A 16,788-nucleotide genomic window follows, 5' to 3' on the forward strand; every position below is an offset into this window, starting at 1 on the left:
TTTCACCCTTCTATTACCATCGCCCTTTAACTGCCTCCTCCACCATCTTTTATACTCTCTTTCGTCTCTATGCTCCGTTCACATCTATTCGCCAGCAAAATCTCTATCTTGGTTGAAGTTCTTCAGTTGCTTTTTTCTTCTCACTTTTTCCCTCCCTCTCTCTCTCCTTCTCTTTCTTTCCCTCTTCTCTTCTAGAATCACCGAGCTAATTTGCTAGCAAGACATATATATGTCAAATTTCGAGTTGAACCATTTCTTGAACCACCGGTAGATTCATCGACGACTTTTCAAACACCGCAAACTGTGGCCAACCGACCCAATCTCCGTCGTTGACCATTCTCGCGATTTAATCTCGCGGGAATTGTTTTACTCGCGAACGGATTGTTAACGTTTCCGAATATTTAACTAAAATATAGTTAATACATGGACGCTAATATTAAAGATTATCCAATTAAATACTTTATGATTAGTTCTCTGTTTTGACAAATGTAAATTAGTCGGAGGAATAATTGACTGAAATTTCTTGTATCAAATGTTCACATGTGATTTAACATGCGAGCAAACAGGAAGAATAAAAGTTCGGATCAGCACGGATGAACGCGGAAGAACGGGCTTACGGGACCACCCTCGTGAAACGTCAGTAACGTAACATAAGGGGTTCCTGCTGGCGTTGCAGCAGGCAGCCGATAGCAGCGTCGGTTCTTCTCGAATTTTTTGATAATGAACAAGTACGAGAAACACGACGGAGTATTGGCTGAGCGGCAGACAATGCTGTGGCCGCAGGGCTATCGCGGGAGGAACAACGAAGAAGGCGGGGGTTGGCTGCCGAGCGGGGGGATTTCGCAGAGGGGGCGGTAGAATGGTTGAGGTGACATGCGGGGAGGGAAAAAGGAGCAGGAACAGCGAGTGGGCGAGGGGGAGGGTGATGGCGGAGGCTTTATAGGGGATGTAAGCATCGCTACTGCAAGGCTAATCCGCCGCTATGAGCTGCTACTTGCAGCATAAGTACGGTACATTCCCCGCCAAAGATTTCGCTAAAGCGAATCTTTTTTCCGGTTGTTGCCGAACAATTAAGAGAGTTCGTTGAACCCGCGTACGAGTAAAAACGTTCCCCAAATCCACGAATCACATTTTCTAAATTAATACAGTTTGATTTCTTGATGAGACATAGAAATCAATCTCACCAAAATTTTAGAGATTAGCAATAGAAAAAAATATTATTCGTAGAACTATCTTGAAAATTATGTTAAATATATTGCTTAGATTTTATTATTTTTATTTGTTAATATGTTATATAAATATTAATATAACATACATTATATTTTCACATATAAAAAGTAATCCATAAATAAGTACAGTTTTTGTGTTTTGATTAAATTATATTACATTAAAATATTTGTATGTGTATTCTATAATTTTTTTGCATATTATACATCTCTACAAGAGATATCAAGAGATGTAAGTTTCTTGTAAATTATTTTTGTCAAATGGATTCCTTTTTATTCAATTACATCGAAACATTTTTCGAATAATATGTAATTTCAGCATCTCTGAGAAATATTAGAATTATAATTTTCAGTAATATATTTGAAGAAATTTGACACGTTTATTTCCTTTCTGATATTTTCGACGCACGCTGATTGGAGAATGTATTATTTAGATAAAAGGGATCTAAAATTACAACGATTTAAGCAAAAATATACCGATCGATACTCGTATCACACAACTTTACTTAATAAAACATCTTAATCACGCTATAAAAGATTCCGACGATGCGGAATACATAACGCGAAAGTAATTTCCAAATTTCATCGAGATTCTCTCTCTCTCTCGAATTTCCTGCAGTTTGAACAATCGCGATGGCCGACCGAAAAAATCATCGTAGGTAAAGATTAAAAAATGAGTTACCCGGGAAACTGCAACCGGTAATCCATTACGTCACGTCCATCGCCAATGCCACCCGTTTGCCCCTCCCGCTCGCCCCTCGGTAGTCAGCAACGACCCCATGCCAGTCATCCAGACGGCTGCCGCCGTTTTTCATCCCCGTGTTCGAAAGATCTCCGTGCGAACGTGTGTGTGCACGTACACCTACACACACCCGCACGTGAAATCCTAGACACACGACAGCGGCGTGCGCGCTCATCGGGCGAATCTTCGCGAAAAATGCGATATGATAATGTTCCCAGCGTTTCGCTCTAATCGGCTTTGTATCCTCCTGTGACGGCTCGTGGGCAAAGGGGTTGCGGCGTGATATCGGAAGTACTAAACGGGCGGCTGGAACGACGGGACGAGGTGCGGGGGATATATGGTCGGGATCCTGGGGGGCAGTCAAGAGAGGCGAGTCTGTGCCAGCCTCCATGAAGGATTTAATTTACATCCACCGGCGAAAAACGCGGAAAACAGTTTATCAAAAAAGTTACCGCGCAGGCTCGAGCCGTAGAACGAACGTACGAGAGAGAGAAGAGAGGGAGAGAGAGAAAGAGAGCGAGAGAGAGAGAGAGAGATAGAAGAGGAAAGGAGAGAGAAACGCAGGACGCGAGGGAACGGAAGAAAGAGGGTTATACGACGGCAGAAATGAAATTGTCCGTGCATGGATTACCGCCGACTTCGTTATGCCCTCGCATTAGTGCTCTTCCCCTCCTCTCCGCAATCCTCTTTTCCTCTCTCTTCCTTTATCTCTCCCTCTCCTTTCGCTTCATCTCTACGCGTCTATTCTTCCATATTTGAAGCCCGATGCAACGCTCATTCGATGTCTCCAAAAAGATACTTAAAATGTAGCCAGTTATGAGAGAAATTCTTAGATTGTTTTTGTAATAAACGCATACCTGTCAATTAGATTCGACAGCTCTGAAGCACGCTTTTATTATAGTTCGCCCGAATAAAAATCGAATTAATTACGTCTCGTTAAATGAAATCTTTCGATTTACATTTCTAGACGGAACGAATATAATACTAGTGTCATTTTAACTGCAAAGTGGGATGCATGCAATTGTCCGTTTAATTGTCACTGCAGTCTAATTTCGGAGAAACGTCCGAGGATAGAAACGTAAACAACCGCTCTCTCTCTCTCTCTTTCTTCTTCCAAAATTATCATCGGCTGATGAGAAGACCCCTTTATAAAATATCTAATTGAGATACGTGAAACTCGCGCTCGTACACGGTTATGAAATACGCATGAATTTCGTCGGACGGTGGTCCGATATCCATCGTGACGTTTCGTAGCGCAGCGCGGTGGGTTTGCGATCGCCGGGGACCGGGCGTAAAATTACTGTTTCGGCCAACATTTACCCCGGCAGCCGCGGGGGTAACGTTCGACTGGACAGCGACTCTGAATTGATTTCGTTTGAAACCCCTACCCCCTCGCCGAAAGCCACCCTATCCCCGCCTGCCTCCTCCACGAGTCTCGTTCCCTTCCATCGATGCCGTTTCGCCACCCCCTCCCAGCTTTCTCCTCTTTCACGCGCTTTCGTCCTTCCTCTGCCTCCGACTCTTCGTCCTTCCATTTTCGGTCCTCGTTCCTTTCCACACGCCTCTCCCGTTTCCGCCATGGTTCGCCGTCTCCATCTTTTTTTTGAATCTCATCGCCTCGCTACAGACGCTGCGCCAAATGTATTTCCCCCTTCGCTATTTTTTTATCGTCCGCCTGCGAACGTTCGAAAAATTAATTGCCGGCCGGTTCGATCGGAAATGCGCGAAAGGAGAGCGCGTCACGTGTGCGGACGAATGAAACGAAAGCTGGAGGGTGTCAATTTTATGTAAAAAGCGATTTACATGTTGAACGATATGTTGACGATAATTCTATAAAACGATTACGCCATAAAAATTGGTATTTGTGTTTTTCTCTCTTTTTTTTTTTTAATATGATCTTCGTTCGTTATATAAATACGCGAGCGAACGGTATAGTAAGTACCTTATGATACAATCGAATATTCGATCTCGATGAATTATTTAACGCACAAAATAAAAATAGAATTAAATCGATGTAATGAAGTAATATATTTACATTTGAAAATAGATATCGAAGAGAGCGCGTTGAAAACCAATGACATGGAGGGAATGACGGAAGGGTATAAAGATCGTCGAATACGCATTAGGATCGATTCGCAAAAAGAGAATTGCGGGATTAATGGAAAAGTCTTGTGCAAAAAAAAAAGGAATTTGAAAATTTCGTTAAATCGACCGATAATATCCGTCGTGATCTCCAAGACGGGAGAAAGGGTCGGTGTCACACGGTTCCCGGCGCCACGTCATTCGATATTTTTGTCAGTAAAACGATATCAGGCAAATTGCATCTGTCCTTTACACCGTGGCGCCGAGCCAGATCAAACAGTATTCGGCCCTGGATATTACTCTTCCCTTGATATTGTCGGTTCCCGGCACCACTCTCTCGTTTCTATCTAGCAGTCGGCGGCGATCGAGTACTTTCTAAATCGAGAGGGTACGCACGCGATAACATGGGATGAGCGCAAAAGAGAAAAAGGATCTGTCTTTTCGCTAAATGACAATCGTCATTCATTTAATCGATCTAATTCACGCCGATCATCGTTTTATCTATATCGAACGCAGCCTCCGCTTTCTTATGATGTCGTGTCGAACGGAGTACGACGCGTCTTGAATCCTAAACGGTATAAATTTGTCGCCAGTGAGCTCGATACGGGTCAGACACGCGTTCCCGAAGAATTCGTGCGAGCTCGTCGCTCGAACGGTACTCTTATTGGCATCGTATGCAAATCGCCCATATACTAAGTCACCTTCTGAGTGCATCATAAGCATGCGGGCGAGCGAAGTAAGCAAGCACGACTATCTTATGACGCGACATACGGGTGGCAAATATACAACGTTGCTAAAGAAAGAGCGACCTCGATTGAAATAAGCCGTGAGGAAAAAAAACGCAAGCCATACTTTCGATTATCGATCTGTGGTGCACGTATGGTGTACGATGTTTTACCGGAATCTTTCCGAACGGATGAAAATACCTAGGTGTGAAACTTGCGCACGCGACACACACATAGGCTGGATAATTAAAAGACGCGGAGACGATAAATATTTATGGCGATATCGATATAACACATGATCGATAACGCGATTTCACGCACACTTCCTTGAAATCGGCACACGTTCTTTTTATAGGGTTTCTAAAGGGATTTTTCGCTTACATTTACCTGGACTCGACAGACCGGGATCGTTTAAGAGCCATAAACGTAATCCTACGGAATATTTACAGTAGCCTCTCCATCCCCAATGTGGTGGTCGACAGTTGTCTAACAAATCCTATTTACTGTTACCCAACGAACTATACTCACTAGAGATGCTGGGAGGGTGCCTATCGCCCCTAGCTAACCTACTGCCCTACTGCCATGAGTCTCACCCCTAAAAGCACCGTGATCTTTCCCTCTCTTTCTCTCTTTCTCCCTTGCCGTCTCGATTTCATCGTCGCACTTCTTATTCTCTTGCCTTACCTCGCGCCCTTCATCCCCTTCTGCTATCGCGCCATCTTTCATAGCGCTCGTAACGGTTCTCTTCGTGGTTGAAACCATGTGATAATCTCACGATTTTCCTCTTCCTTCATCGTAAACATTTTATGGAGTTTTTAGAGTGAATCCTGAAATATCGGCCTCATTTCACGCGGTGAAAATGTGCGATACCTTCTTGTCTACTTCTTCTCTCTCTCTGTAACTGTTTCCGATACGGCGGTAACAAATAAGAAACTATCGATCCCTTTCCCTGTAGGTGATATGCAAGCGCTAGGCTAATTTGTTTCACCGCATCGCCGACGTTCTTTTTTTCCCTTTGTTCTCCCCGAGTTCATAAAGTCCACGCACGCTAGTATAAATAGCTGGTATAAGTACAATCGACTCGTGATTTTCTGGAAAAGGGATGAATGATTTCACGATGTTATGTCACTCTATTGAATCCAAGATGCGATTAGTCGTCAATATTCAGTGATGATTGTCAATGAATATTTATTAGAAGATTCACGAGAGTCAGATTCTATCAGACTTATAAAGCGCATCGACGTAGAGACATCGTGAAGCGTTAGAATAAATAACATAGTTTCTTTTTCGACATTATAGATTTTCCACCTGTCTCATCGAAATAAAGTATACCGCGAGACGATTTTATTTCTCCGAATTGGCTTCCTTCCGTCTTCTCGTTTGCTCTTCCCGGTATGACGCGCTGCACCCGTAATGTAGTTTAGCGCGGTATGGCAGGAGGTAAACTTGGCAACAAAGAATTATTGATTTTTTCTCAGCGGGTTGAAGCGAGTTGCTGGGCGGTTGAGCGGTCCCGGTAGGGTATTCGACAAAGGATGTTTTCCGAGTCCCTAACCTAGGCAACCCTTCTCCTACGCTCAACGTCCCGTATGTGTCTGCCGTGTATTGCCTCAGTTCCGTGGGTGTACTCGTCTCTGTATGCGACGGGGGCTGCCCCGTTCTGTCTCTCTTTCTCTCGCGAGCCTTCCTCGTCCCCCTGCTCTCGTGTCTCGCTGTCCGTGTGTACTCAGCCGATGCGGTGAGGACTTAACTGCCTCATTGTCATCCCAGTAGGAATCGGAGCTTCGGGACAGATGTGCAAAATTTAAGGCTAGAACCGGAGAAGTTATCGTTGACTCATGATCTCCGACTTACGCGCCTCTTGTACACGCCGAGTTTATTTTTCAGAATGTCGCGCGTAAAACAATAAATAGCATAATAAGTAGTATTAAGCGTAAGAAAGATACATATTAAATTAGATACAATTCTTTATATTACGATTTTTCTCTCAAATCACTTTATATTTATCGGATTTGGCGGAATTACACGAGAATCTAGAATCTCTCGGGAGCATCCGAGCGAGCAATCGAGATGAAATTTAACACACGAGATTGGTCACGAAGTATCCAACGCCGCTTCCCATTACATTGGAACACGTTAGACCACGGCACGTTAGAGCTCGACCTCTTTGGGCTGTCGTGTACCCAAATAGTTCGGTCCAGTCGAGTCCAGCCTTCGCACCTTATGCACGCGAGGATGCACATGCATAGTGCAGCAAATGGGTGGTGCAACGCCGGCACGGGGCCGGCAGGGAGAATCGATCGAATAAAAAAATGCTTGGCCGATGCCGAAGCGCGACGAGGACGCGAATCGCGGGCGATGAACGGACGAGGCGAAGAAGGGGACAGGGGTGCACGGCACGGTAGCAGAAGGAGGGATAGTCCGGGACCATTGAAGAGTGAAACCGCTCAAAGCAGCTGCCCCCCTCGGCCCCTCGCGTCCAAGCTTCCACCCCCTTCCCCGTCCTCGTCCGCTTCGGCCTGTGCGCCGACCCTAGGAGCTCGCCTCTCTCTTACTCCTCGTGTAGCTTTGAAAAACCACCCCTACCTCAGCCTCGGTCGGACGGTACACCCCTGCAAAGCCCCCGTAGCTCCTACTCTTTCTCTTCTTCTTTGTTTCTCTTCCACTTCGAAGGGGGTGGTCGGTTTAAACTTTGCGTCAAGGGGTTCGCTCGTTGCCATAAGTGCAAGAAATGTAGTTACGTTCCCCCTCGTCGTTCCATTTTTCCGCCGTGCGTATCTTCTTCGTTAAGAGGAGCTTAACGGTAGTAACTTTTATACCGGTTGGATGCACGAGATACAAGATCGCCGACAATTATTATTTTAAACTTTTCAATTTTTTTGATTAAGATCGATTTAACATGACCGTCACCGAAAAAGTCGGTTCTTTTTTTTTTTATCGATTTTCAATTCTTTACCGTTCTTTTATTATTTCTCGTGAAATATAATTCGTCAACGTGAAAACGTGAAATTGCACCCCACGGTGAACTGTGATCCTTATTATTATTCGCGCGGTCTTTGCATAGTAAATTTAGTCCCATTCGCGATGGATTTACGTCGAGAAGTGCGTACGTAGCTGACAAAATTATCCGTCTATCTGTCTGCCGATGCTTTGCATCCCTCCTGGGGAGGGGGGAGGGGGGACGAGGGGGAAAGTGCGCGAACCAGCTGGGAAGAAAAAAGACAGAAGTTGCCGAGGGAATGAAAGAGGGAACGGGTCTAAGGCAAGCCAGATGCAAGGGGAGAAGGAACGAGAAGGGGAAGTCGAAAAGCAAGGGGCACACGAGAAGTGTGCATTGTAAGATCGGCGCGTGCGGCACGCGGAAACCTTCGATACCGTCGTGCTATGCAATCGTGCCTAGAACCCCTGTGCTCATTCCCGCCTGACCCCTCTTCTTTCTCCCCCCTCCTCCCCCTCTTTCCCCGTCCCTTCTCCGCGTCATCGTTCTTCGGGTTCCTCTTTTATGAAGGGCGAGGGCCCAGAAGCTCATTGTCGGGGGCACATCTGCCGTGCGATCGCCGGCCGATTGTCTCGCAGGCTTAGGAAACTTGCTCGTGAAAAAAAAGGCGGCTTAGCTGACGGGGCGACGTCGCACGTGGTGCGGGACGTGGACGCGCGTGTCCACCGAGGAGAGAATGGGGAAGATCTGTCCAAAGTAGTGGCGCCACTTTTGTCGCGCGCAACTGCGAAATCATGGTAAGCAACATATTCCGAAAGTATAAAAAGTAGTTTAAGTTATATGTGATAAACGGATGGAGATATCAAATATGTATATTAAAATTGATGTAAAATTCTGGAGACAATGTATTATGCAAACTTGATCAATATTGATTGGCAGTTTGAATCTTCGTCCTCGCAATTTATTTATTACACAGTCGCGTATTAATTAATCGTCCCTAATATCGGACGAGATGACAGTCATTTTTAGCAACGTTACATTACCTCGGATTGCAACATTTTCACAACTCCAACAATCTTTAAACTGTCGCGTCGAGGAGCGTTGGTGGTTTCCGTTAATCTGTGTCTTAGTTGCATATCATTTTTCTCGTGAAGGTTTAAAACCGAGGTTGCCACGAGCTCAAGTCCGAGTGCAGACAATATTAAAGTGTTAATTACCAATTAAGAAGGGTGCATGCACGCGCGGCGCAACATCAAGACCCTGCGCGACACCTTTTTGAACGCGCCCTCTGAATAGACGCTTACGCCCCAGCGGGCAAACGCGCGTAGTCGCTCATCCATCCGCGTCGCGCTCATCGACGCACGACGTGCGAGAAGACGCGACACGCACATCTACCACGCGCGGCCACCCGCGCACGGACGCGCTCGCGCGCGAATTCTAACGCGCGGACGCTTAATGCTCTCTCGTTACACGCACTTTCACGCCTCGTGACCTCCCGTCTCGGCGTCGCGGCGTAAAATAGAGCGTGACGACGGTAGACGACGGCGTTTCTCTCCAATTCTTTTCCGCGCTCTCTCGAACCAAGTCTGCGGTTGCGATTAGGATTGCACGAGATACCAAGACTAGTCTTGATTCGAGATAAGATCAAGACAAGATTTTTTTTCTCTCAAAACAATGGAGAATAAGATTATTGATTTGATGGTCTTGATTATTAATTATATCAAGATTATTGATTAATTGGTCTTGACAAGATTACTGATGTATGTTGCAAAGAGATGAGAAAAAATCATTATATTATATATAAACTTAAAAAATTTTATTTAATAGATATAAACATTTATATTAATAAATTTAGAAACAATTAATATGACAAATAATATAAAATTTTACACAATTGTTTAGCTAAGAAGTATATATTTTTAATTTTAAACAAGAAAATTTACGGAGATGATACGAAAATTATGGACTGTGTTAATTAAGTTGATAAGCTCATGAGAAAATTTTAGACAAAAATCCACAACAATATCATGGAATATCAAAATTAATATTTTTGCTTGTTTTTTTTTTTGTTGCGAAAAGCAAATGAATTCGCAAGTTTCTTACAACGTCTGTAAAAGGGATGCCGTGGGAAAGTTTCGCCAAGAAAACCGTGATGGTTAGGGATTGAAACGTTCAGGGTCAAGTCGCGTCTTCGAGGGCTGCGGTGTTTGCTATTGTCGAAGGTCGACCGACTTGGCATAACCGTTAAAAGGGGCTGGCTGGTTCGGTGGCTTAAGAAGTACGTTTCTTGAATAGAAAGATCGGAAAGGGGGATATCGTAAGGCGAGAAGACGCGCGCTGCGATTTGTATTGCAAACTTATGGAAGGCTATATGACTTCTCACCATGTCTTTGCCCGCCCAGTTTCTTAAAGTCACAATGCAAATTTTATTCCTGCTTAGTAAAGGAAATATTTCTCTTGTTTTTATTCCTTCTGTCTTTTTATTGGATGGTTTACGTAATATATTTAGTGTGATGATATTAAAATTTCACCTTAATTCTAGCGCGATGCCTTAGAATTTAATTTTAAATAATTCTTGGAGCAAAAGAAAAAAGCAAATATTCCATCTCATCTATTTTAGAATAACGTGAAAATTATGTCAATCATTTCCAATTCAATTTCTTTCGTCAATACGCCGACACATACGCACTGTTTATCGCGAATGGACCGAATAACTACAGAATGACGCAGATATAAAAAAAAAAACCTTAGAGAGGCCGGGAATTCCCCTTTTAATTGGTGCTCTCGCATATACGGCACACATCACAAAAGCGGCGCGTTGAAAAAGCGACTGACAACGATGAAGATCGCGGTTGAAGGAGGCATCGCGTCGGCAAACACGCTTACCATTAACTGCTTCAATATGCGACACTTCTAGTTCGTTTTATCTGTCTCTTTTCTCTCTATTTCACGCGTTTACGCATACTATAAGATAAAGTGCATTTATAAAGCATAAGAGCGAGACGTAACGCATCCAATCGAATGTCATAACATCTCAGAAACAAAGTGATTCCAGAATATAAATATTTATAGTAAAAATGAAATATTGTGGCTAGAAATCGCGCTTTTTAAATTAGCTCGACGAATAAAAAGTTAAAACGAGAAAGTGAGATGATAACAGATGAAACAGGAGGCGAAAGATTCCGCTTCGAAAAATCTCAAACGTCAGAGGCCCTCTATATGTGCCTTATTCCTTTTCGTTAATGAAGTGTGTCGTAATTAGATACTAATAATTAGTACCTTTATCTTCTTCCTCTCTCCCACTTTTATTAAGCCTTCCTCCTTTTCTTCTCTCACTTTTTCTCTCGATATCGGTCCGCTGCAACGGAGCGCAAGAAAACTCTGAGAAGCCTTGAAGAGCTTATTATTATCCTAATTATACAATACTATAATGAATGAGATCTCGCGACCCTCCGGCACTCGTTCTCGCTTACTCGCTTGCTTGTCCGCTCGTCTTTCATTCCTCGCATCGCCTATGCCTCTCTGTTCCTCTCTTTCCCTTTTTCCCTCTCATCAATGATTTCTCTCGCTCACCGTTGCTCTTATCCTCTGCACTTGGTGGTCGAAGAGTGGCAATTCTAGCACTCGGGCTTTTTGTCAAACAGACTACGGAACTAGCGGCGTCTCCCTCGCGCCCTCGCGCCCTATTATACGGCCAGTCTCGTCTCTCGTGCCGCTTTCTCTCTGTCTCCGGGTGTCTGTTTTAATTAGGCACTTCGTAGATATCGCGCATATACGTGTGCGTAGACATGCATACGTGTATCCCGCGTGTGTGCGCCAGGACGTACGAGATACGTTAATATAGGTATGTAAGCGCGACATACAGTACCTCTACCACTACCTTAGTAATATACCTACCGTCTATACTCGGCGATCCGACGAGCTTGAATGCGGTCGATGGATGGTTGAGTAAGGATTATAGGCGCAGGTAACACATGCACACGGCTCGCCGATGGGTGGTGACGTTTCGAGGAGATGAAGAGGGATGGCATTCGAAGGGATGATGGAGGAACTCCTCTTTCGATTCTTCCCGCGTACGTAACTTTCTCCGACTGACTGCTGATAAGAGCACGCGAAATTATCTTAATTGGCAGTAAAGCCAATTCGAAATGATCGAACAAGAAGAACCTACCGTTCCCGCCTGTCTGCTTCCGTCGTTCTTTCTTTTAGTAGCTTTGAATAGGGTGAACGTTGCGGAAGATCGCGTTGTTTTCTTCGACAGGAGAAACAAGTGGAAATTTCCCCGATCTTTCTCCCGATCTATTATACAAATATAATATGATAGATGAAATAATATTTGCCTTGATGATAAATTGTAAAAATATATAAGTAATATGTAAGCGAGGAGATTTTACGGTCGTAAATGTGGAAAATTATCGAGTGATTTAAGACAGTTGGAAAATGTCCTAATTTAGGTCGCTAAACATTCCATTGTCCATTTTCCGTTTTTCTCTCGCAAATGAGGTTCCAATTCGCCAAGCGGAAACAATCTTAAAAATTGCTCTCAACGACACTAAGCCAGAGTTGTAGACAGTTGCTTTATATTGTCGAGTATTCAGATGATGAGTCGTACCGTGCTCTCGTTGAATTGTACTTCTTTACATCTCCGAGGAATTCAAAATGCAAGATCAACCACTGTTATATCGATTCTACAAAGATACTCGGCTGATACTAATATGCATTTAAAGATGAGCTTTAATAAGCTAGAAGTCGCTTAGAGAGTCGATAAAAGAATAAAAAAATGTTGTATAAATGACATATAAATCACATCTTGTAAACTTTATTTCCACATTTGTAATAAGATATATTAAAAGATATAGAAATAATAAAATGTCAGAATTAAACAACACGCTTCATAAAAACAAAAAGCAAATAAAAAAATGTGTTTAAACTTTCTATTAATAATTTTCTTCATATTTTTCTTCTCTCTTCGCATCATCTGCAAAAGAGAACTTTTCTTATACCTGTTTCTTCGTTCGAAGGCTCCTATATCAATCGTCCACCAATTAACGGGTCGTGTTTATTCCTCTGCATTAATTAACGAGCGTAAAAGAAACGGCCGATTTTGCAGATCGTTTTATGAATAAGAATACGTAATTTCGTGTCGATCGTACGAAGAGCATCGAGTCTTTCGACGCGATAGCTTTTTCATCGTCTCTTTGCGTCTGTCCGCTTAACGTCGAGGAGAGCTCGCATAGAGCTCTCCATGTGCGTCGTCCCCTTCTTCTTTTTTCATCTCCTTCCGCTTACGTCAGACTACTGTTAGCATCGATCTTTAATTAATTATCGATGACGCATTAGCGTTGTCGCTGTCTGTCGCGGGAAAACCAGGCGAGACAAGAATCAGCCGCGATGACGTAGAAAGATTTATTATTAATTGACACCTCGATATACGCATCAAGCCCTCATATTTATCTTTGAAAGCTCACATTAATCGCTTGAAGTTGAAATAAAATTACCAAATATACCTTGCATTTCCACAAATTTTGACAAAATTATCGCATTGTCTAATCGATATCCTGTTTTTCTATAATTTCAGGGAGTTCTACTACATCCAAATGGAGAAATACGCGAGACAAGCGGTTTCGGAAGGCGTGAAGAACGTCGAGGATCTACGAGTCGGTGGCGACTCTGAAATCTACCGGGTTCTTAACCTTCACTACAACCGTAATAACCACATTGAGGTATGGGGTCCTCAGGTGCGCAACACGAACACGCACACGCTGCATTTTATTTTATTTTTCTTCCAATATTGTTTCGCGAATTGACACGAAAAAAAAGACGAGCATGTATTTCTTTGCTACAGAGATTTCGCATTTCATATGAATTCGTCGGTTGATTGATTCTACAAAATTACGCTTTCTGTGTTAATATATCTATCGTACGTTTTATCAAATATTTCACGTGCGTCTTTGTGGTTCACTATCATTGTAATTGTGTTTGCACGTTTTGTATGATAAAAAAGATCCGCGTGAGACATATTTATTATTACTTGCGATTGAAAGATTCTATTTATGACATCAGTTGAAGGGTTCACTGCACATATAAATGTCCAATATTTATAAATAAATCATCTCTTTGAAAATTTAAGAAAATTAATCTTGCAGAGTGTTGGAAGAAAGATAAATGTATATATCAAATTCTTCTAGTTCTTAAAAAATGAAATATATATCATTATATTGCATTGGATCCCCCAATTATTAATAGTTGATAAAAAAAATAATAATTAGAATAAAAATTAATAATTTAATTAATTATTTTGATACCATTTAAATAATTAATAGAATCAAATGTATAAATAGTAATATAATAGTAGATAGATAAAATATATCGCATGTTTTGCCGGTATTCACGCGATGGCATTTCTTATCGCAAAAATGTTGAAAGCCGATATATGTGTCTGTGACTTTATCATCGCGCAATCTGCAATTGCTAACAGTAACGCGAAACTTTCAGGTACCCAGCAACTTTAGGTACGTTGTGGAGCAAACGTTGAAAGAGTTCTTCAAAGCGATTCAGGGCGGCAAGGACTCTGAGCAAAGCTGGAAGAAGTCCATCTATAAAGTGATCTCGAGGTTGGACGATCCGGTGCCGGAGTACTTCAAGAGTCCAAACTTCCTGGAGCAACTCGAATGAATCAGGAGGTCGCGTGGCTCTTGCTCTTCGTGGTGCGCGGGCTCGCCTGCGCTCGTCGGCTCCCGATAATCAGGAACGACCAACGAGGAAGGATCGCATCCGCCAGGAGGTACATGTCCTTCGCGTAGTGCGTGTTCAGGTATCCTTAAATAACATATCGCAGAAACGAACGTGAGAGAGAACAAAGGCTAGGAAGGGAGAGGAGATACGGACAAAGCCAAGGAACGGAGGCACCGTCGACGTCCAAGGGCGACGTCAAGATGCCAACGAAGGATCAGGCTGTGACTGAATCAAACGGGAGAAACGGAAGAGACACACACACATACACACACATACATACACAAAAGAAACATTACCTATGGCGAATCTACGGCCGACGAAATTCGAAAACCGTAAAATATCGAACGCCCATCGACGTTCCTCTTGTTTCAACCGAACGAGCATGAGAAGGTGATCCTGGGACGAGACGAAGAAGCATCGACAAATGCGTGGTCAACGAACGGCGAGGATAAATAGCTTTTAGCGTCAATTTTGTTCGTTGATCTGTTTGTAACATGTAGGGTAATTGTTTTGTTACCGCCTAATTTTACATCGCACGATAAGGATAGGGACTTAAGGACGATGACACTGCTGGGGTTGCACTTATAGAAAGAGACCGAGACATTCGGAATGTTTGCGAGCATATCCAAAAATTAACTAAGTCAAATTTGGAGAATCGCACGGCGGTTTTTCTTCTGATTCGAATGAGAACCGGAAGTGGAACCTTCGTCGATAAGGAACGATGCAAGACGGGCAGCAATACTTCTTGTCTTGCACCGTTCTGTAGAGAAGAGATACGTTTGTAAATGAAGAGAAAACTTTGTGTGCACTAAAACTATTAACAGATAATTCTACCTTGAGCTCTGCAAGTGACTTCGGTTTTGCAAAGATCGATGCTCTCTGATAAAACTCTGGAAAAAATTTCCTATCGATGAATGAATGAATAATGGCAGTTCATACTTCGATAAGAAAACACTTTTACTGCAATCTGTGTAGCATGCTTCTTTTTTTCAAAAGAAGCTTAGTCCTCGTTATAAATACGTTAGTTAAAAATATGAAGTTCGCCTCGATGTTTTTCGACTTCAAAGAAATATCAATTTTTATTATACATACATTGTACGTAATTTTATTTAATCGCGTATAATCGACAAGATTCGAAATCGACGTGAAAATGCTTGGCTATTAAATTACATTAAATTATTAAATTACACGCGCGTATCTGAATCGGATAAAAAATTGGCGCGAAAAAACAATCGTGCTCGCATATATCGATACCAAAGAAAAGAATTGACTTCATCAGAACCAAATGCGATTGGTCGCATAAATAATCAAGCGATCCGTTTATGGCAATTTCCGTATGAAGAACCTGTTCCTATCTATCGAGGAAGAGATCCTCCATTCTTTTCGTTCCCTCGTATTATTTTTTCGCTCCCTGAATATTACATTTATTGGACCGATAAAAAAATCATAGAGAGAATACATACGTTGCATTGAGAAAAACAATGCACTCAACATACATAGCAATTTTTATTAATGGTTGATTGTATAAACGAGATATTAGGCTAATCGCAGTGAAACGAGATTAGGGCGACAAAGATGCACTGACCGCATGTAGCAGGACTCTTTGCTACACGGGGATTGTGCGCCGGCAGCATTCCAACTGTGGCGAATAAAGAGAGATTAAGACGTTACATAATCGCGCGTGCCGCAGTGTGTAATTATAAATAAATATTAGACTTTTAAAGCGAAAAAGATGAGAGACCGATGTCTTGGCGTGTGATTAAAGTAGCGTAAAGAGGACGCATGTCACAGAGTTGCACAACCGCGCGTCCTCTCTTACCCCCTTTTTTCTCCGCTATGTTATCACCCCCGACCCACCCACGTACAGACTTACGAACACGAACACGTAACGCGTATGTAGCGGCCACTTACACATATTAATTTGCACCACGCGTACGCACGCGCGCGAACGTGCGAAAAATCAGAGACGGCGCCTTTATACTCTTACCGTGACTCTTTCTCGCTAAAAATTTCTGTAGATATATATATTACGAAGTGGTATAAATATTAGAGATAATTTGAGTGGTAGCGCAAAAGTGCACATATTTTAATTTTTATTTTTTCTTCACTATCATCCTCTCGCTACTACGTGCACTATCATTATTATTATTATTATTATTACTATTATTATTATTCTATTGCTATTATTATTATATTATTATAATATATTATTATATTATTATTAGACTCACTATTACCTCTCAATATGACAATTCTAGTATGAAATGATTATAATTATTAATATTATTATTATGTCATCGTTGGAATTGTCATTTATGGAGAATTTATTTAATTTAAAAT

General features: G+C 42.4%; 1 protein-coding gene across 4 annotated transcripts in view; it reads left to right on the plus strand.

The window, feature by feature from the left end:
* LOC105252033 (homeobox protein prospero) overlaps window positions 1–16,581 on the plus strand; it is a 29,365-nt gene extending 12,784 nt beyond the window's left edge. For 2 of the 4 annotated variants that reach the window (XM_025413094.1, XM_025413092.1), the window contains exons 4-5: window positions 13,292–13,451; window positions 14,209–16,581. In XM_025413094.1, the coding sequence (XP_025268879.1) occupies window positions 13,292–13,451; window positions 14,209–14,388 (340 nt within the window). In that variant the 3' untranslated portion in view covers window positions 14,389–16,581. The remainder of the gene's footprint in view (window positions 1–13,291; window positions 13,452–14,208) is intronic. The other 2 variants (XM_025413093.1, XM_011259205.3) reach the window with 1 other exon arrangement.
* Window positions 16,582–16,788: the final 207 nt, after the last annotated feature.

The sequence above is a fragment of the Camponotus floridanus genome, unplaced genomic scaffold (genome assembly GCF_003227725.1).
Source record: "Camponotus floridanus strain SB8 unplaced genomic scaffold, Cflo_v7.5 scaffold6, whole genome shotgun sequence".
Classification (NCBI taxonomy): Eukaryota; Metazoa; Arthropoda; class Insecta; order Hymenoptera; family Formicidae; genus Camponotus; species Camponotus floridanus.